At 46.0% G+C, this 20964-nt stretch overlaps 1 protein-coding gene across 1 annotated transcript; it reads left to right on the forward strand.

The window, feature by feature from the left end:
* The first annotated feature begins 2697 nt into the window (after positions 1-2697).
* LOC109221442 (endogenous retrovirus group K member 19 Pol protein-like) lies at positions 2698-6131 on the forward strand. Its single transcript, XM_019385928.1, has 4 exons — positions 2698-3184; positions 4261-4437; positions 4521-5010; positions 6128-6131. The coding sequence occupies exons 1-4, from the start codon at positions 2698-2700 to the stop codon at positions 6129-6131; spliced, it is 1158 nt and encodes a 385-aa protein (XP_019241473.1).
* The last annotated feature ends 14833 nt before the right edge of the window (positions 6132-20964 follow it).

Consider the following 20964-nt stretch of genomic DNA (forward strand, 5'->3'; position numbering starts at 1 on the left):
CACCTCCCCGCATGAAAGAGTAATTGCTTCGCGCGAGAAGGAAGCCTCCACGTTTGCAACAGGAGAGGCCCCGCCGGCGGTAAAAAGACTACTGGAAGAGTGGCTGACAAACACGAACAACATACTTGATAAATCCGCTCAAAGGGAAAATGGAGACATTGCACACGTAGATGTCGCAACAATCGCCGGCGAACTAGATGCCCCCCGCACAGGTAACACTCATACTACTGTTGACACAGGTAATGACACACTCGCAGCCATCCTAACGAAAATGGAAAGTGAGAATGAGGCACTCCGTGACCAGATGAAGGAGCATCAAGAAAGGGTCGACAAAATACCAGGCGTCCCAAAGTTGTTACCAAAACGGGACGTTGGCCGATTTATCGAGCAACCATACAATGAGGAAGCAGCTGGGGGGATCAGTGCTGCTGGGGGGAGCCCTAACCTGGTACTCACAGCTACCAGCACGGTCAATAACAACGTTCGAAGAAATGGCGGACAAGTTTGTCAGCGCTCATGCATGAGCTAAAAAGGCGGAAGCTAATGTAAACGACATATTCGCCGTTAGGCAGACGTACGACGAGGGACTCAGGGATTTCCTAGCCCGATTCAACAGGGTGAGAATGAGCCTACCAAATGTGTCAGAGGGGATGGCGATAGCAACCTTCCAGAACGAGTTAAGCAGGAGGGGGTCGAGAGCAACCAGAAAGTTATTAAGCAGGCTCATGAAATACCCTCCCACCACTTGGGAAGAAATCCACAACGCCTATCGCGCCGAGGTAAGGGCCGACGAGGACGACCTCAATGGTCCGATCCAATGGCTGACGTCAGTTCAAGCTGAAGCAAGGAAAGATCGTTGCAATGACGATCGAAGGGATCAGTTACCCCGTCTCAGCCGAGAAAGACATCAACCCTACATTAGGACATCCATCCCACCTCCTCCGTGGCACACAGATGTCCCCCCCTCGACATACCGCGTCACACCGAAACGAAAGAGGTATGCCTCCGCTCTTATCTGCTCACAATTTTTGTGTTTCTCCTTCAGAAATAGTGTATGCACTAGAGAAGCTCGACCCAAAGGTGCAATGGCCACAAAAGATGAAATCCGACCCGAGCACCCGGAAGTCGAATGTTCTTTATAAATTCCACTAGGAAAGGGGTCACAAAACCGAGGATTGCATAGGTCTGCGGCAGGAGGTAGTAAGAATGCTAAATCAGGGACACCTGAAAGAACTACTGAGCGACCGAGGACGAGCTAACTTTGCTCGCGGATGCGAAGAACCCCAGGGACCCCCAAAACCCCCTTCTCCCGCTCGTACCATACAAATGATCATCGGTGGAGGCGATGACGCAACAATCAACCATGTAAAGTTCACCACTACGCACAAACTCAAACGATCGATCACTCATGAACGGTATGATGACCTCGAAGATAGTATCATCTTCGATAACTCAGATACTGACGGTTTGTCTTTCCCTCACTACGATGCTCTTGTTATCACTTTACGTATTGCAGATACTGTTGTAAACAGAATAATGGGGGATCACGGAAGCGGCGTATGTATTATCCATCCTCGAGTCCTCATACATGTGAGACTCGACGATAAAATAATACCGCATTGCATAACACTAACGGGTTTTAATAATGCAGTCGAACGAACTTCTGGAGAGATAGTGCTACCCGTTCTAGCCGGAGGAGTCACCCTGGAAACGACATTTCACGTCATGGATCAAGATACAACCTACAACGCTATCATAGGGCGCCCATGGATACACGCCATGCAAGCAACCCCGTCAAGTCTCTATCAAGTAATCAAATTTCCCACTCTATGGGGGATATTCAGCATCTAGGGCGAACAACGCACCACACAAGAATATTATCGCATCGCCCAGGATTGCGCACATACCCAACAACTAAAAGGAGCAAGCGCGGAAGCATAATAATTAGCAATGTCGGGAACCAAACTCGACGCACAGATAGACGCTATCAAGGACCCCGATATCCTGGAAGCCTCCGAGTCGACGATAGAATATCTCGATCCTGTCCAACTGGACAACAATGACAATACAAAAAAGGTTTATTTCGGGCATAATCTCTCAGAACCAGGTAAGTTCCATAACTTCGTAACTGACAGTGCCGATTTGTTTGCCTTCTCCCATTCAGATATGCCAGGCATCCCGAAAGATATCGCCACGCACAAACTGAATGTTGACCCCCTCTATCCACTTGTGCGGCAAATGAGGAGAAAGTTCAGCGCCTCAATCAACAATGTGGTCAGCGAAGAAGTTGATAAGTTGCTCGCCAATGGCTCCGTCCGAGAGTCAAAGTATCCCTAGTGGGTCGCCAATATGGTCATGGTGAAGAAGAAAAACGGAAAGTGGCGGATGTGCGTTGATATTATAGACCTAAATAAGGCATGCCCGAAAGACTCCTTTCCATTGCCACACATCGACCAGCTCATCGACGCAACAACGGGACATGAGTTGCTAAACTTCTTATATGCCTACTCGGGTTACAAGCAGATCTTAATGGAAGAAGAGGACCAAGAGAAAACTACTTTTATCACTCACCAGGGAACATAGTGCTACAAAGTCATGCCGTTCGGACTTAAGAATGCGGGGATGACATACCAAAGGTTAGTCACCAAGATGTTCAAAAATCAACTTGGCAAAACAATGGATGTCTAGATCGATGACATGCTGGTCAAGTCGAAAAGGAAAGAAGATCACATCGATCATCTGCAGGAAGCCTTCGACATACTGAGGCAGTACGACATGAAACTAAACCCCGAAAAATGCGCCTTCGGCGTAACCTCGGGCAAATTTCTCGATTTTTTGGTATCACAAAGAGGCATCGAGGTCAATCCAGATAAGATTAAGGCCATCGAAGGAATACCAGAAATGTTAACCAGCAAAAAGCAGGTACAAAAATTGACTGGTCGGATAGCCGCCCTGTCAAGGTTCATCTCACGGTCATCAGATAGATGCCATAAACTTTTTAATGTGTTAAAGGAAGACAACGGGCTCCAGTGGAATTCGGAATATGTCAACGCCCTAAGAAAACTAAAAGCATACTTGTCCTCACCGCCATTACTCGCCAAGGCAGATCCAGGCGAGTGCCTCCTCGTCTACCTAGCTGTCTTCGAAGTCGCGGTAAGCGCAGTTTTGGTCCGCGAAAACAAAGGTACGCAATCTCCAATTTACTATATCAGCAAAACCTTAATTGATGCCGAAACGAGGTATCCCCACCTCGAAAAAGTGGCTCTAGCATTAGTCATAGCTTCACGGAAGCTCAGGCCATATTTTCAATGTCACCCCATAAAGGTGGTGACAAATTTTCCTCTAAGGAGCATCCTGCACATACCCAAATTATAGGGTAGATTGTCAAATGGGCCATAGAATTGAACGAGCACGATATAACATATCAACCGCGAACTGCAATAAAGTCGCAAGTGCTCGCCGATTTCGTCGCCGACTTCAGTGCAGAAATATAGCCCGAAGTCGAGCAAGAAGCGCTTCACACCTCCCCCGGATGGCCCGACCTCTAGGTCCTCTACACTGACAGCGCATCTAATGCATTAGGGTATAGACTAGGACTCGTACTTGAAGTCCCTACAGGAGAAGTGATTCGCCAATCCATACGGTGTCCCGAAATGACTAACAATGAGGCCGAGTATGAGGCCGTAATTGCAGGATTGAAATTATCCCTTAAGTATGGTGCACGAAATCATCCTTCGCTGCGACTCTCAACTCGTTGTAAATCAAGTTACTAGGACTTTCCAAATCAAGGAGTAGAGACTACAGAAATACCAGACAGAAATCCATAAACTACTACCAGAATTCGACGAATGCCGACCCGAACAGATACCCCGGGTGCAAAACATCGAAGTAGATGGCCTCGCTAAACTGGTGGCAGCAACCAAAAATATAACCAAGGAAAACTTGGTCACCCTCCTCCACTCATGAATAGACCAGGTCGAGGTACATTCTATAAACTTAACTTGGGACTGGCAAAACCGCATTATAACATATTTGCAGGAAGGAACACTCCCGCAAGATAAAAAAGAAGCCAAAAAGCTTCGAATACAGGCAGCCAGGTGCAACCTCATAAATCATGACCTTTACAAAAGGACGTTCCGCGGCCTTTGGCCAAATGCCTTGGACCAAATCAAACAAGGCGTGTGCTAGAAGCAGTACACGAGGGCCACTACGGTGCCCATATAGGCAACTGAGCCTTCGTAAGATGCCTTATTCGCGTAGGATACTATTGGCCCACTATGAAAAAGGAAGCCATGGATTACGTCAAGAAATGTGAGCAATGCCAAAAGTACGGCTCTATGATACACCAAGGGGGCGAACTCCTGCATTCCGTCACTTCACCATGTCCGTTTATAAAATGGGGAATGGATATCGCCGAACCCCGCCCAGCAGGCCGAGGTAAGATACGCTTCCTTTTGATTTTAACTGATTACTTTTCCAAATGGGTGGAAGCAGGTGAGTTCACCCAAATACGTGATCAGGAAGTCATCGCATTCATATGGAAAACATAATATGCCGCTTCAGCATCCCCAATGAAATTAGCTGTGAAAATGGACCTCAGTTCGTCGGGAAAAAGATGATCGATTTCTTCGAAAAATGGCGCATTAAGCGGATACTCTCCACGCCATATCATCCCGGTGGTAACGGTCAAGCTGAATCCTCTAACAAAATAATATTGAATATACTAAAGAAAAAGCTCGAGGACGCCAAAGGGCTATGGTCAGAACTGCTACCAGAGGTGTTGTGGGCTTACCGCACCATGCCAAAAACCAGCACATGCGAAACGCCATATTCATTAGTCTACGGGACCGACGCCGTTATACCCGTTGAGGTCGGGGAACCTAGCCTGAGATACTCCAATGAGAGTGGACCAAACAACAACGAAAATAGAATACAAGACCTGGACGAAGTGGAAGAACGAAGGGATATGGATCACCTAAGGATGGTAGCCCAAAAACAACAAGCAGAAAGGTACTACAACAAGAAGGCCAAAGTACAACCACTCAGAATGGGGGACTACGTCCTCAAGGCCAAAAAACAAGCAACAAAAGACCCAAATGAAGGAAAATTAGGAACAAAATGGGACGGGCCATATAAAATCACAGCAGCAGCAAGCAAAGGAGCATTCCAGTTAGAAACAATGGAAGGAAAACTACTACAAAATAACTGGAATGTCGCCACCTCAAATACTTCCACTTCTGAAAAATGACGCCACCTAAGTCGTACTCTTTTTTCCTCACCCGGGTTTTATCCCAATCGGGTTTTCTCGAGGAGGCTTTAAACGAGGCGACGAGGGGGGCGTCTCGAAGTTAAAAGTATAATTCGTCGCCCAGCCTGCCGATGGCATCTCCAAGCCGAGTAATAAAGGGACTAGGTACAAGGAAACTCCATTGTATGTACGAAATTGACATGCATCTCCAATGTATGGATGAAATTACTCCATTGTATGTACGAAATCGACATGTATCTCCTACGTATGAATGAAATTACTCCAATGAATGTACAAAATCGACATGTATCTCCAATATATGAATGAAACCGGCATATATGACACTCCAGCAAATAAAATAAAACATGTTACCCTCCGTCGTCCTTTCACAAACACGAGGGGATAACACTTCGACATTAGCTAGAAAGTAACATCCCAATTGCTAAGGCCGTTACTAAAGAAAAGAGCTTGACATCGCTGGAACCACGACGGGATAACTCTTTGATATTAGCTCGAAAGTAACATCCCTATGGCTAAGGCCGTTACTAAAGAAAAGAGCTCGACAGCGTTTGAACTACGACGGGATATTCAACATTAGCTCTAAAGTAACATCCCTATGGCTAAGGCCGTTACAAAAGAAAAGATCTCGACATCGCTCGAACCACGACGGGTTAACATTTCGACGATAACTCAAAATAACACCCTTACGGCAAAAGCCGCTGGTAAAGACAAGGGCTTGACCTCGCTCGAAATGCAACGGGCTAACATTTTGACAATAACTCAAAATAGCACGACTACGGCCAAGGTCATCGCCAAATAAACAAACAACAAAAAAAACAATTCAAAGGTACACAACAAAAAATAACTTTTCCATTACAGCTAGCACATTACAAGTCCCTTTTTTTAAAAAGGGCTCAAGGACGCCTCACAAAAATAGCAAAACAAAAATAAATACAACCAAATTCTATGCCACATCATCCCCCGTGGCATACACCTCATTGTACCAAGAATAGGAGGCGAGCTTGTCCGCGTCGTCAGAATCAACATCGTCTCCACCAGGCATGCCAGGGTCATATCCGCACGCCTCACGAGATGCACATGCCTTGACACGCACATCCCGAAGTTCTGCCTGAAACGCCCTCCCATCAGCATGAAGAGACTTATATACGTCAAGATGAGCTTCGACGCGTACTGTGATGACCCAAAAGGTCATCACTTGTTTTTAAAGTAAATTCTGCGTTCCGAGGCCTTAAAAACCTCTTTCAGCATCACCTTGATTTGCGTGCGCAGTCCGGGCGCGTAGCCGAAAAGTCTATATGTGAAAATCTGTGAAAAATGATAAAATTTGGCTTTAAAATGAATTAAGTTGACTTCGGTCAACATTTTGGGTAAACGGACCCGGACCCGTGATTTGACGGTCCCGGAGGGTCCGTAGGAAAATATGGGGCTTGGGCATATGACCGGAATCGAATTTCGAGGTCCCAAGCCTGAGAAATGAATTTTCAAAGAAAATTATTTTCTAAAATTATTTATGGGATTTGGAAATGAATTGTGATTAGAACTTGATGGTATCGGGCCTGTATTTTGGTTTCGGCGCTCGGTACAGGTCTTATATGTAATAAGATAAGTCTGTGAAGTTTGGTAAGAAACGGAATCCATTTGACGTGATTCGGACCTTAAATGAAAAATTTGATGTTTCAAGAAGTTTGGAGAAATTTCATTGATCTTGAGGTTTAATTCGATGTTCATGATGTTATTTTGGTGATTCGATTACATGAATAAGTCCGTAGGATGTTTTTGAGGTTGTGTGTATATTTGGTTTGGAGCCCCGAGGGCTCGGGTGAGTTTTGGATAGGCCGCGGGGTGAGATTTTGGACATAAGGAATTGCAGGTCTGCAGGCTTCGCATTAGCTCACAAATGCGAGCTCGCAAATGCGTGACCTCCATCGCAAATGCGAACAAAGACCTGGGCAGGCCTGATCGCAAATGCGACCACTTGGCTCGCAAATGCGGAAGGCCCCAGTCGCAAATGCGACGCCTGTTTCGCAAATGCGAAAGTTTCATTTAATGTCCTCTATCGGAAATGCGAGCCCTTTTTCGCAATTCCCAACTTAGCAGGGTCGGGGTTCGCAATTGCGGACCCCTGTTCGCATTTCCCACATCTGCAATCTGCAACTTTTATACTTAGACGAATTTTTAACCCATTTTCATATCCTCTCAAAACATAAACACACTAAGGCGATTTTTCAAAGGTTTCTTCTCCTCCAAATCAATTGTAAGTCGTTTTTAACTAATTTTCTTCAATCCATAACATCTTTTAACATGATTTCAACTTAAAATCCATGATTTTCATGGGGGAAAGTGGGTGTTTTGGGTAGAACCTAGGTTTTTCAAAAATTGGAGATTTGGACCTCGAAATTTCAAAACAAATTATATATTTGGGTTCGTGGGGGAATGGGTAATCGGGTTTTGGTTCGAACCTCGGGTTTTGACCATGTGGGCCCGGGGGAGATTTTTGGCTTTTCGGGTAAAACTTTGGAAAAACTCATTTTCATGCATTAGAATTATTGATGTAATTAAGTAACTTGTGGCTAGATACGAGCGGATTGGTGGTGGAATCAAGGGGTAAAGCGATAATTGAGACGTGAATTGTGTTCGTGGCATCGAGGTAAGTGTTTGGTCTAACCTTAGCTTGAGGGATTAGGAGTTGAGTCCTATTTGCTATATGATAATTGTTGAGTACGACGTATAGGCATGGTGACGAGTATCTATACGTTGGTGTCAGGCATGCCCGTGAGTCTTATATTGCGGTTATCATGACCTTGTTGTATTATTTATGCTTTGGTGATGATTTTCTATTTGTTGTGAAAAGTTTGTGGAAGGGATTGTGATCCTTGAACATTAAGGAGCGTTGGCTCGAGTTGTATAACGAATTGTGAAAGTATAAGAGGTAATTGAACCCTTTGGAGCATTGGCTCAAGTGGTAAAGTGAGTTGTGAAGTAAAAGTGAAAAAGAGGAAAGAATCACTATATTGCCTCCCTTGCCAGGATAATGCTGTTGTTTTGATATTGTCCCTCGCCGGGACTTGTTGTTGAAATATCGTTCCCTTTCCGGGATTCTTGTTGTAATTTCATTTATTTCCTTGCCCTATTGTTTGTGACTGTTGTTTGGGTGAGGAAGAGAGTTAATGCACGAAGGGTGGTGCCGTGCATTGTTTTTGTGAGGAAAGAGTGTAAAGCCCGAAGGGTGATGCCGTGTATGATTGTGAGGAAAGAGTGTAAAGCACGATGGGTGATGCCGTGCCAAACGATGTACCATTCCGTGCCGATTATATTGATTATATGGTGAGGAAAGAGAGCAAAAGCACGAAGGGTGATGTCGTGCATAATTTTTGTTACATGATTGCTTTGGTGAGGACGAGAGTAAATGCACGAAGGGTGATGCCGTGCATTTGTTGATTTCTGATTCCTTGTTGACATCTGAGATATATTGTTTCTTTCATTTGCTTGTTGTCTTTTATATGGAAATTGATATCTCCCCCGTAGCATGCTACCCTTCCCATACTCGACTATTTATTTATGTATTTCTTCTCCGCTGTATATAGTTGAACTGCATAGGTTTATTTGGTAGTCTGGCCCTAGCCTCGTCACTACCTCGCTGAGGTTATGCTAGGCACTTACCAGCACATGGGGTCGATTGTGCTGATACTATACTCTACACTCTTTTTTGTGATCCCAGTGCCGCAGACTTCGGACCGTAGATTGGGTGGCTACCTTCAGTCCACGCGGAGATCCAAGGTAGACCTGCAGGCGTCCGCAGGCCCTGGCGTCTCCTCTATCACTTATTTCCTGTTTCATCTCTTGATTCTGAGACAGTATATCTTTTGTTTTCAGACTTGTATTAGCACTCTTAGATCGTCTATGACACTGTGACACCAGTTCTGGGTGGTTAAGGCTTAATCGGTTGTAATAGTTACATGTTCAAATATTTTATTGCTTTCTTCCGCTTATTCTAAATTTTCCGCTGTTTACACGTTATTGCTTTATAATTGTTAAAAGGAAATAATTGGATAATGAAGTAATTAGTTCAAAGGATTGGCTTGCCTAGATCACATTAGTAGGCTCCATCACGACTCCCGAGGGTGGGAAATCCGGGTCGTGACAAGTTGGTATCAGAGCTCTAGGTTACATGGGTCTCACAGTTCACAGACAAGCTTAATAGAGTCTGAGGGATCGGTACGGAGACGTCTGTATTTATCCCCAGAGGCTACAAAGTTAGGAAAATTTACCATCTTTTCTTTCCTATCGTGCGGTTTGGTTTCTTAATGCTGATTGAATTTTCTATTCTGTTCTCTCGCAGATGCCGAGAACTCACGCTTGCTCATCCGCTGACCAGCACCCCGTGCCCCCAGTAGCAGCTCCCACGAGGGGCAGAGGGTGAGGCCGAGGTAGGGGTAGAGCTCAGCCCAGAGCAGCAGCACCAGCAGCGGAGCCTCAGGTTGATTTTGATGATGAGGTTCCGGCCCCAGCAGCTCCGGTAGGCCCAACTCAGGTCCTAGAGGGGTTTATTGCTACCCTAGTACTCCAGGATGCTCTGGTCCGTCTAGTGGGCCTTATGGAGAGTGTCACCCGGGCAGGCTTGCTTCCTGTAGCACCAGTTGTTTCTCAGGCTGGAGAAGGAGCCCAGACTCCTGCTACTCGCACTCCGGAGCAGGTAGCTCCCCAGTTTCAGACTCCAGCAGTTCAGCCAGTTGGAGCGGTTCAGCCGGGTGTGGTAGCCCAGGCCGATGATGGAGCAGCTATGTCTGCCGATGCTTTGTGGAGATTGGACAAGTTCACCAAGCTCTTCACTACTACGTTCAGCGGTGCACCTTCTGAGGATCCCCGGGATTATCTAGACAGTTTTCATGAGGTTCTTAGGAACATGGGGATAGTTGAGACCAATGGGGTCGATTTTGCTACTTTTCGCTTGTCTGGATCCGCCAAGACTTGGTGGAGAGATTATTGCTTGGCTAGACCAGCCGGATCACCAGCCTTGACTTGGGAGTAGTTTAGGCAGCTATTTCTGGAAAAGTTTCTCCCCATCACTCAGAGAGAGGCCTATCGGAGGCAGTTTGAGCATCTCTAATAGGGTTCTATGACCGTTACTCAGTATGAGACCAGATTCATCGACTTGGCTCGTCATGCTCTTATCATACTTCCCACCGAGAGAGAGAGGGCGAGGAGGTTCATTGATGGACTTATTCAGCCGATTAGTCTTCAGATGGCTAGGGAGACTGGGAGTGAGATATCTTTCCAGGAGGCGACCAATGTGGCCCGGAGAGTTGAGATGGTTCTATCCAGGGAGGTGGTCATGGGTCGGACAAGAGGCCCCGTCATTCAGGCCGATTCAGTGGTACCTCGTCTGGAGATAGGGATTCGTATGGTAGAGGCCATCCTCCTAGGCCTTTTCAGTCGGCACTTCAGGTTTCTCACGTTGCTTCGGGTGGCCGTGGTCCTCAGATGTAACATTCTGATCAGCAGCCCTATAGTGCACCACCAGCTCCCATCAGTGCACCGCCGCTTCAGAGTTTTCGGGGTGGTAATTCAGGACGTCAGGGTTAGCAGTCTCAGTAGCTGAGGGCTTGTTACACTTGTGGTGATGTGGGTCACATTGCTAGGTTTTGCCCTCGAGCACCGAGTAGCTCTCAACATCAGGGTTCCCGTGCCATGGTTCAGGCACCGAGTGTTCCACAGTCCGCCCAGCCAACTAGAGGTGGGGGTAGAGGTGCTAGAGGTGGAGGTAGAGGTATTAGAGGTGGAGCTCAGGCCGCTAGAGGTGGAGGCCAGCCAGCAGCCGGCCGTCCCAAAGACGTGGTTCGGGATGGTGGGGCCCAGCCCCGCTGTTATGCTCTTCCAGCCAGGCCCGAGGCTAAGGCTTTCGATGCAGTTATTATAGGTACTGTTCTGGTTTGTGATAGAGATGCTTCAGTGTTATTTGATCCAGGGTCTACATACTCGTATGTGTCATCATATTTTGCACCGTATCTGGTCATGCCTAGTGATTCTTTGAGTGCTCCTGTTTATGTGTCTATACCGGTGGGTGATTCTATTGTGGTAGATGATAAGCTAGGATTTTAACGTTTTTTATGCCCCTACTTGCCTACGCTTTGGTTACAAATTACTACAAAATAGTCCCAAAATGCTCACAAGTTGTACTTGATTGCAGGTTTGATCGACAAAGCGACGAATGTCAAAGATCGGCACAAAAAGGAGTGAAACCTGCTCAAGTGTCGAAGACTAAGCAAGTTGAGGAAAAGAGAACCTAGTGCGGACCGCGCAAATGTGAACGCGGCCGCACTAGGAGGTTCAGAGGATGGCAGTTTCAAGGGGGCATGCTACGCGGCCGCGGTGATTTCCACGCGGTCCGCGGTCAGGCTCCGCGGCCGCGCTACTCTTTTACGCGGTCCGTGGAGCAGAGATTCAGAGAGCCTTAATTTTGCCAATTCCAAGCAATGCGGCCCGCGCTCATTTCTGTGCGGCCGCGTCAACTTTCACCGTGGCCGCACTACATTTTCACGCGGTCCGCGGTCCTCAACTTCAGAGAAGCAGAAACTAGGAGTTCATGAGCCAGTGCGGCCGCGGTCATGTTTGCGCGGTCCGCGCTGACCCCGCAGGGGTATTTTTGTCCAGTTTTTCCAGCCTAGTATAAATAGGACCTTCTACCATTTTTAGGTTAAGTTTTATGTTCTGAATGCATCTGAGCTCGTGAGATCGAATATTGTAGCCATTTTTGGCACTTTTGCTCTTTATTATTGTAGTTTCTTTTTAGTAATTAATTAATATGCTTACTTCTTCATCTATTTCTTTAATTTCTGTATCTAGCATGAGTAGCTAAACCTATTAGCTAGGGTTCTGGCTCAACCCTAGTGTGGGTAATTGATGGGTGTTGCCATCTAAGGTTAGATTGATATTGGATGTTTGTTATTTGGGTTGATTTTAGGTTTTAATTAAGGATTGGTGGTTGCAAACACTGATTCTAGCTTTGTGGGGTTAACTCTTCTTGAGAAAGAGAGTCCATGACCCCAAAATTGACCCAACAAGGAATTGGGATGGACCCATGAGAAATGGTAGTCCCAATTAACGGGTTAAATCTCGAGAGAGTAATCACCCTACTTGAACCCTAGTTGCTTGATCTAATTGGCCTACCCAATTGGTCTCGAAAGAGTCAATTGGGCAAAATCACTCTCTCTACCGAGAGGTGTGAGAGTGGGTACAATTGTGCAACGGTTATAGCATAAGCCCCAAATATGTCAATCTATCCTTAGAAGCATCTACCCGTTAATTAGCCACCTAGGCAATGCCACGACCCTAGTGCCTTTCTCTATATTAAATTCAACTTAGCAATATTCTCTTAGCATAATTTAGTCTTAATCATTAGTTTATAATAGTAGATATAAAAATCAAAGAAAACCAAAAATGTTTGAAGTGACATTAGAAGCACAACCGCAATTCTAAACTAGACAGATAATACAACTCCACTACTAGCTCCCTGTGGAAATTTGATCCCTAACCACTATTCGGGTAAAAGCTATTGTGACCCGCTCTTCCTACCTTACTGTAGTGTCGAGTTGGCAGAGATAACTTTTTGGCGCCGTTGCCTGGGAGCTTACGGTGTTGACTATCTGTTTGGTTAAGTTTTGTGTTTTGCTTCTCTTTCCTTCTTGTTTACTAATTTTGTTTGTGTCGATTACTCAGGTACTATGGCTTTAAATGGAAACGACCCTCTTGGAAACGTGCTCGCGGGGGAGGAGGTTAAGGATATTGGAGATGAGGAGGTGCCTCTTGTACCTCCCGGACCAAGAAGAGGCCGCCAGGCCAATATAAATGACAACGTCCCAGACCCTCCTCCGCCACCTCCAAGAGCGGTTCCTCGGGTGCTGCCAAATCAAGGATATGCGAGTGCCATTGTTCCTCCCCGAATCCGGGCGGGAAACTTTCAAATCACAAATGTTATGTTGACCTTGCTCGAGCAAAGAGGGTATTTTACGGGCGCCTCCGATCAAAATGCTTACAAGCACTTGAAGGGGTTCGTAGATACTTGCTTGGGGAGCAAGCAAACAAACGTGTCCGAGGATGCATTGAGATTGAGGCTTTTCCCGTTCTCTCTTTGGGGTAAAGCGTTGGATTGGTTAGAAAGGCTCCCCAATCATTCTATCACCACATGGGATGAATTGGCGGACAAATTTAATGCCAAGTTCTTTTCTCCAAGTCATATGGCGGCTCTTCGGGATGAGATTCTAGCTTTCAAGCAAATGCCAACGGAACCTTTGCACGAGATATGGGAAAGATATAGAACAATGGTGAAAGAGTTCCCTAATAACGACATGACCGAGGCGATGATCCAACAAACTTTTTATAGGGGCATCAACACCACGAATCAGTGAATTGTGAACCAATTAGCCGGTGGGAACTTCATGAAACTTTCTTACCAAGAGGCATGTGATGTACTTGATGAAATGGCCGACACCTCTTCGGCATGGCAAAGCCGAGCAAATGTACCCCAAGGTGACCCCACGGTCATCCATTTGCACAAGGAATTGAATGATCATGGTCAAGCTATTGCCGAGCTTACAAAAACTATGAATCAGTTGGCGAAGCCGCAATTGCAACAAGTTCAAAACCCGCGCCAAGTCAATGCAATGGAAAGTGTTTCTATGTTGAAAATAAGGCAAAGAGGGCAACAACAACCTCAAGGTAATGGTGAGCAATTTGAAAACATCAATGATGGTGGTGGTTATTCGAATGAGTGCTATGATGATCAAAGCGAGGAATGTCAATATGTCAATAACTACCAAGCGAATAGAGGAAATCAAGGGAATCAACAATGGCATCCCCAAGGTAATTGGGGCAATCGACAAGGCAGAGGTAATTGGAATAACAATAACCAACAACACGGCGGTAGCAATTGGAACAACAACAATCAAAACAACAATTGGGGTAACCAAGGTAACAATCAAGGCAATTGGAACGGAAACAATAATAATTGGAGTAACAACAATAACAATCAAGGAGGGTGGAATAATGGTGGAAGGGGGCAAGGTTTTCAAAGGCCTCCCATGTTCCAACAACCAAACAATCCACCCCCCTTTCAATCTCAAGGGTCTAGTTCTTCAGGAAGTGATATGGGGAGGATAGAGATGATGTTCGAGCAGATGATGAAAAAGAACCAAGACTCTGATTCACAATTGGCTTCTCATAACACATCTATCCGGAACCTAGAAGTGCAACTAGGCCAAATTTCTCAAGCTTTGAATACCCGACCTAAGGGTGCGCTACCAAGTGATACGGTAGTGAACCCGAAGGGAGGTAACAATCATGTGATGGCAGTCACAACGAGAAGCGGAAGAGGCGGTGATGTGCATGCCTCAAATGAAAATCGAGTTGTGAATGATGATGTTGATTTCCAAGAAGATGTGGGTCCTTTGATTGTTGAATACGTGGTTGAGACAAATGTGAACAATGAAGTGAGAATAGATATTGATGAGGCTGAGGTGGACACTCAAGAGACCGTGAACCCGTCTAGGGAGCACATAATTGACATGCTAGAGCCGGTGGTGCCAAAATCCAAGGCACCTTTTCCTGGACCACCTCCACCTTATCCTCAGCGGTTAGCAAAGCAAAAGAGTGAATCAATTCAAGAAGTTCATAGATATCATGAAAAGCCTTACAATCTATGTGCCTTTGGTGGAGGCACTTGAACAAATGCCGGGTTATGCAAAGTTCATGAAGGATTTGGTCACGAAGAAGCATTCCATGGATTGTGAAACAATTAAGATGACTCACCAAGTTAGTGCGATAGTGCATTCTATGGCCCCGAAACTTGAAGACCCTGGAGCTTTTACTATCCCTTGCACTATCGGTAGTGCGGAATTTGCTAAGGCCCTTTGTGACTTGGGGGCTAACATTAATTTGATGCCGTATTCAGTCTTCAAGACTTTGGGAATTGGGCAAACTAGGCCAACCTCGATGAGACTTCAAATGGCGGACCGGTCGATGAAGCGGCCTTTGGGTATAATTGATGACGTTCTTGTCCGGGTGGACAGATTCATATTGCCGGCTGACTTTTTCATATTGGATTGTGAAGTGGACTTTGAAGTGCCTATTATTCTTGGGAGACCTTTCCTAGAGGCCTTGGTTGATGTTGAAGCGGGTGAGTTGACATTCCGAGTGGGAGATGAGAAGGTGGTATTCCATGTTTGCAAATCAATGAGACAACCCAATAACACGGAAGTGTGTTCACTTGTGGACATTGTCACATCTGTGATAGTGGATGACACAAGTTCAATGATAAATGTTGAAGATCCTCTTGAGGCCGTGCTTCTTGACATGGGTGTCGATGATGATGCTAGCAGAATAGAGTGCGTGAATGCATTGCATGGTATGGGTTCATATTCATATGAGCCTAGGAAGTTATCTTTGGATCTTGAAAACCGCAAAACTCCGCCAACTAAGCCATCCATTGAGGAGCCATCGGTGTTGGAGTTGAAGCCACTTCCTCCACACCTCAGGTATGAATTTTTGGGCTCTAATTCAACTCTTCCAGTTATTCTTTCTTCTTTCCTTACTAACTTGCAGGTTGAGGCCACTTTGGAGGTACTTCAAAGGCAAAAAAAGGCAATAGGATGGACTCTGGCGGACATTAGGGGAATAAGCCCCGCATTTTGCATGCATAAGATCATCTTGGAGGAGGATGCAAGGCCGTCCCTTGAACATCAAAGAAGACTAAATGAGGCCATGCAAGAAGTGGTAAAGAAAGAGGTTATCAAGTGGCTTGACGCCGTTGTGGTCTATCCAATCTCCGATAGCTCGTGGACTTCTCCGGTCCAATGTGTGCCAAAGAAAGGAGGGATGACGGTGGTGACCAATGACAACAATGAGCTTATTCCCACTCGAACCATTACCGGGTGGAGAGTTTGTATGGACTACCGAAAACTCAACAAGGTGACCCGCAAGGATCATTTTCCCTTGCCATTCCTCGATCAAATGCTTGATCGTCTTGCGGGGCAAGCATTCTATTGTTTTTTGGATGGATACTCGTGCTACAATCAAATCTTAATTGCCCCCGAGGACCAAGAGAAGACTACTTTTACATGCCCCTATGGTACCTTTGATTTCTCCCGGATGCCATTCAGGTTGTGCAATGCTCCGGCGACCTTCCAACGTTGCATGATGGCTATTTTCAACGACATGGTGAAAGACATATTGGAGGTCTTTATGGATGACTTTAGTGTGGTTGGTGACTCTTTTGATGAATGCTTGGTAAATTTGGATAGAGTCTTGGCCCGTTGTGAAGAAACTAACCTCGTTCTCAATTGGGAAAAATGCCATTTTATGGTTGAAGAAGGTATAGTGTTGGGCCACAAGATTTCAAAACATGGGATTGAGGTAGACAAGGCGAAGATTGAGGTGATTTCAAGGCTCCCTCCCCCTACTTCTGTCAAAGGATTTCTAGGGCACGCTGGGTTCTACCGGCGGTTTATCAAAGACTTCTCGAAGGTTGTGAATCCACTTTGCAAGTTGCTAGAGAAAGATGCCAAGTTTGTTTTTGATGAAAAATGCATGGAGGCCTTTGAACTTTTGAAGCACAAGTTGACCACTACCCCTATCATAACCGCACCTAATTGGAGTTTACCCTTGGAACTAATGTGTGATGCTAGTGATGTTGCAGTGCGGGTAGTGTTGGGTCAACGGGTTAACAAAATGTTCCATCCCGTGTATTATGCAAGTAAGACTATGAATGAAGCTCAACGGAATTACACGGTGATGGAGAAGGAGTTATTGGCCATTGTATTTGCCATGGAGAAATTCCGGCCCTATCTTATGGGGGCCAAGGTGATTGTGCACACGGACCATGCCGCCTTTAGGTATTTGATGACCAAGAAGGATTCCAAGGCAAGATTGATGAGATGGGTGTTACTTCTTCAAGAATTTGACTTAGAAATAGTGGATCGAAAGGGAAGTGAGAACCAAGTTGCGGACCATTTGTCCCGGTTAGAGGAAGAAGGGAGGCCATGTGACGGCCTTGAGATAAATGATACATTCCCCGACGAGCAGCTTCTTTCTATGTCCATGTGTGACATGCCATGGTTCGCGGACATCGCCAACTTCATTGTGACCGAAATTGTCCCGTATGAGCTCTCTTCCAACCAAAGGAAGAAACTCAACGAGATAGTTTGGATTTTTATTGGGATGATCCGTACTTGTTTAAAATTTGCACGGATGGTGTGATTAGAAGATGTGTCCCAGAAGGTGAACAATTGAGCATATGGGAGGCTTGTCACTCCTCCCCCTATGGTGGCCATCATGGAGGGGCGAGGATGGCTTCAAAGGTCTTGAGTTGTGGTTTCTTTGGCCGAATTTGTTTAAAGATGCTAGTGACTTGGTAAAGAGATGTGATGCATGCCAAAGAGCCGGCGGAATTTCAAAAAGGGATGAGATGCCTCTCAATACGATTCTCGAGGTGGATATTTTTTATGTTTGGGGCATCGATTTCATGGGTCCTTTCGTGAGCTCTTGTGGGAACACTTATATTCTCGTGGCGGTGGACTATGTCTCAAAGTGGGTTGAAGCCGTGGCTTTACCCAACAATGAAGCCCGAAGTGTTGTGGCATTCTTGAAAAAGAGTATCTTCACAAGGTTTGGCACCCCTCGTGCTATCATTAGTGATGGGGGGTCTCACTTTTGCAACAAGGCTTTTGATTCATTGCTTGCCAAGTATGGAGTAAATCACAAAGTGACCACCCCCTATCATCCCCAAGCTAGTGGTCAAGTGGAAGTCTCCAACCGAGAAATAAAGAGTATCTTGTCCAAGACGGTAAATGCTAATAGGACCGATTGGTCGAAAAAGTTGGATGACGCTTTATGGGCGTACCGGACGGCTTACAAGACCCCAATTGGTATGTCTTCGTACCGGTTTGTGTTTGGGAAAGCTTGCCATCTTCCGGTAGAATTGGAGCACAAAGCTATGTGAGCCTTGAGAAAGTTGAACTTGGAATGGGATGTTGCAGCGAATCTCCGTGTTGAGCAACTTAATGAGCTTGATGAGTTTAGATTTCATGCCTACTCTAGCTCGTCCTTGTATAAGGACAAGATGGAGTATCTTCATGACAAATATGCTCGAGGAAAGGAATTCAAGGTTGGTGATATGGTTCTTCTTTTCAACTCCCGGTTGAGGTTATTTCCGGGAAAGCTCAAGTCAAAGTGGAGTGGGCCATTTGAAGTTGTATGTGTGACTCCGTTTGGTGCTCTTGATCTCAAGAACAAGAATGGTGAAGTTTTCCAGGTCAATGGGCATCGTGTCAAGCATTATTTGGGGAAGTTTGATGACAGCCACGTGGTGGCACTCATTCATTTGAAGTGATGTGATGGTAACATGCGTCGTGCCGCGACGTTAAATCAGGCGCTTCTTGGGAGGCAACCCATGTCTTTTTCTTTCTCTTTAATTTTCTTTGTAGCTTAGGATTTTTGAGCTAATTGTTTGTGAGATGTTACAGGGATTGTGTTGAAGCAGTGCAAAACAAAGGAAACACTTTTGTAGTCTCTGAAGTTGCCAGTGCGGTCCGCGGTGCACTTTTGTGCGGTCCGCCCTGGCATGTTAAAAATGCAATGCTCTCTGAAGTTTTCCACCGCGGCCGCGGTCAAGTTTGTGCGGTCCGCGGTGGACCTTCGCGTCCGCGGTACAATTTAACGCGGTCGCGCAAGGTTGCCTTCTGAAACTTCACATGTTGAAACCCAGCGCGGTCCGCGGTCGTTTTTGTGCGGCTGCGCTGGTAGGTGAGTATGAGGCCCCCAGTTCTTCTATAAATAGGGCCCAAGGGTTTCATTTTACCCTTTTCGCACTTTGAAAACCCAGAGCTATATTGTACTGTTCATCCCTCTTCTGAGACCATTTTTCTGACTTGCTTGGACTAACTGCATTCAATCTTCACAAACTTGGTAACATTTCATGCATTTGTGATTAATTCATTTCATATTTTCTTTTTTAAAGCTTGCTCAGTAGTTTTAGCTTTTTTTTTTATTTAACTGTTAGTTTAGGTTAGTTTAAAACCAGGGTAATGCACTGAATATGCTCAATCAATGGGTGAACTGAGTAGGGACAAAGTAGGTGTAAAAACTTGAACAAGAATGGCAAAAATGCACCCCTAACTTAGTACCCGTGAACCCTAGCTCAGCGCGGTCCGCGGTCAATTTTGCGTGCCCGCGCTGCCCTGACGCGGTCCGCGTTGCAATTTTGTACGGACCGCGGTGCTTTTGTGATTGAAAGATAAAAGTCTACAGCGCGGCCGCATTGCTTTTTGTGCGGTCCGTGCTGGTCTATCGCGGCCGCGTTGCATATTTGTGCGGACCGCGTTGGGAGATTCAGAGAGTGTTAATTTTGGGCCTTTGCCCAGCGCGGACCGCGGTCACTTTTGTGCGGTCCGCGGTGCCTCCAATGCGGCCGCACTCCATGTTTGCACGGTCCGCGGTGCTATTTCTGCAACCTGTTCTGCAACTGTGTACTGCAATTATCTCTGCAATCTATTTCATTCACCTGTTTCACTGCATGTGCTTAAACTAAAAATGTTAGATGCTTATCTTTGCAGACAATGGTTAAACAAAGGGGAGCCAAACAATCACAACAACCCAGGAGAGGTGGTTCCTCCCGAGGGGGTAAAGGAAAGAGAATAGCAAAGCTCACTCCCTAGCTAGGGAAAACATAAAAAAGGCCTGGAAATTGATAAAAGCTGCTGATAAGGCTGCTTCTCATTCGTCGGGGAGTGAGTATGTGCCCTCCAAAGACATCTCGTCCGATTCATTCCCAACTCATATAACTGACCCCCTCCACCTAGTTGACACCCCTCCACCATCACCCACCTCCAAAAGACCAGTGACCGTAGTCTCGGATTCATCTGACGAGTCCGCAGCCGGTAGTGAGCAATACTCCACCTTTCCCACAGCTTCATTATCTGGGGAGAGTGCAGGCAGAGATGAGGGAGGTGAGCCTCAGATTGGGGGTATTGAACGAACTAGAAAACCTGAAGTCTGGGAAGATCGATTTGTCAGTCAGGTGGCATTTCACAAGTTTAGGGAGTGGTGGCCGGTGAGGAAGTTGATACCGGAGAGAAGTTTTATTGACACTGACCTTTTACCCCACAACCCGAACGTGCAGAGGGAGTTCAGAACTAGATGGGGCTGGGATTTTTTCATGGAGAAGTGCATCGACGCTAATGAGCACATGGTCAGGGAGTTCTACTCTAATGTAGCTCACATTGTCAAAGATACCAAGGTGACTAAAGTTCGAGATAAAACAGTGTTGTTTGATAGGAGATCTTTAAATAAGTATTTGGGGTTCCGTGATGAAGATGAGTCGCTTTATTTGGCTAAGTTAGCGATGGGTGAGGAAGTCCGACCTTGGTTGGCCCAGTACTTGGCAATTCCAGGTACTGTGCCAGAATGGTTGCAAGCAGGGAAGAAAATATTCAGGAAGACATTCAACTTTGAGGCTCGAGGGTGGTTGACATTTGTATGCAGTCTGCTTGACCCTTCTACTCATGATCATACCATTCCACTTACCCGAGCAGTTCTGGTTGCCTCTATTATGGGCGGGTACCCTATCAACGTGGGCAATGTGATGTCCCGTGTGATTTCTGCGGTGGGGCAAGAGCATGACAAGAATTATCCTTTTCCCAACACCC

This window comes from Nicotiana attenuata, unplaced genomic scaffold (assembly GCF_001879085.1).
Source record: "Nicotiana attenuata strain UT unplaced genomic scaffold, NIATTr2, whole genome shotgun sequence".
In the NCBI taxonomy this organism is placed as follows: domain Eukaryota; kingdom Viridiplantae; phylum Streptophyta; class Magnoliopsida; order Solanales; family Solanaceae; genus Nicotiana; species Nicotiana attenuata.

Coding starts and splice junctions, on each gene's coding strand:
- LOC109221442 (XM_019385928.1), top strand. CDS start 2,698: ATGCTGGTCAAGTCGAAAAGGAAAGAAGATCACATCGATCATCTGCAG. Junction 3,185..4,260: donor TTTGGTCCGCGAAAACAAAG/GTACGCAATCTC, acceptor TTATTCGCGTAG/GATACTATTGGCCCACTATG. Junction 4,438..4,520: donor ACCCCGCCCAGCAGGCCGAG/GTAAGATACGCT, acceptor ATACGTGATCAG/GAAGTCATCGCATTCATATG.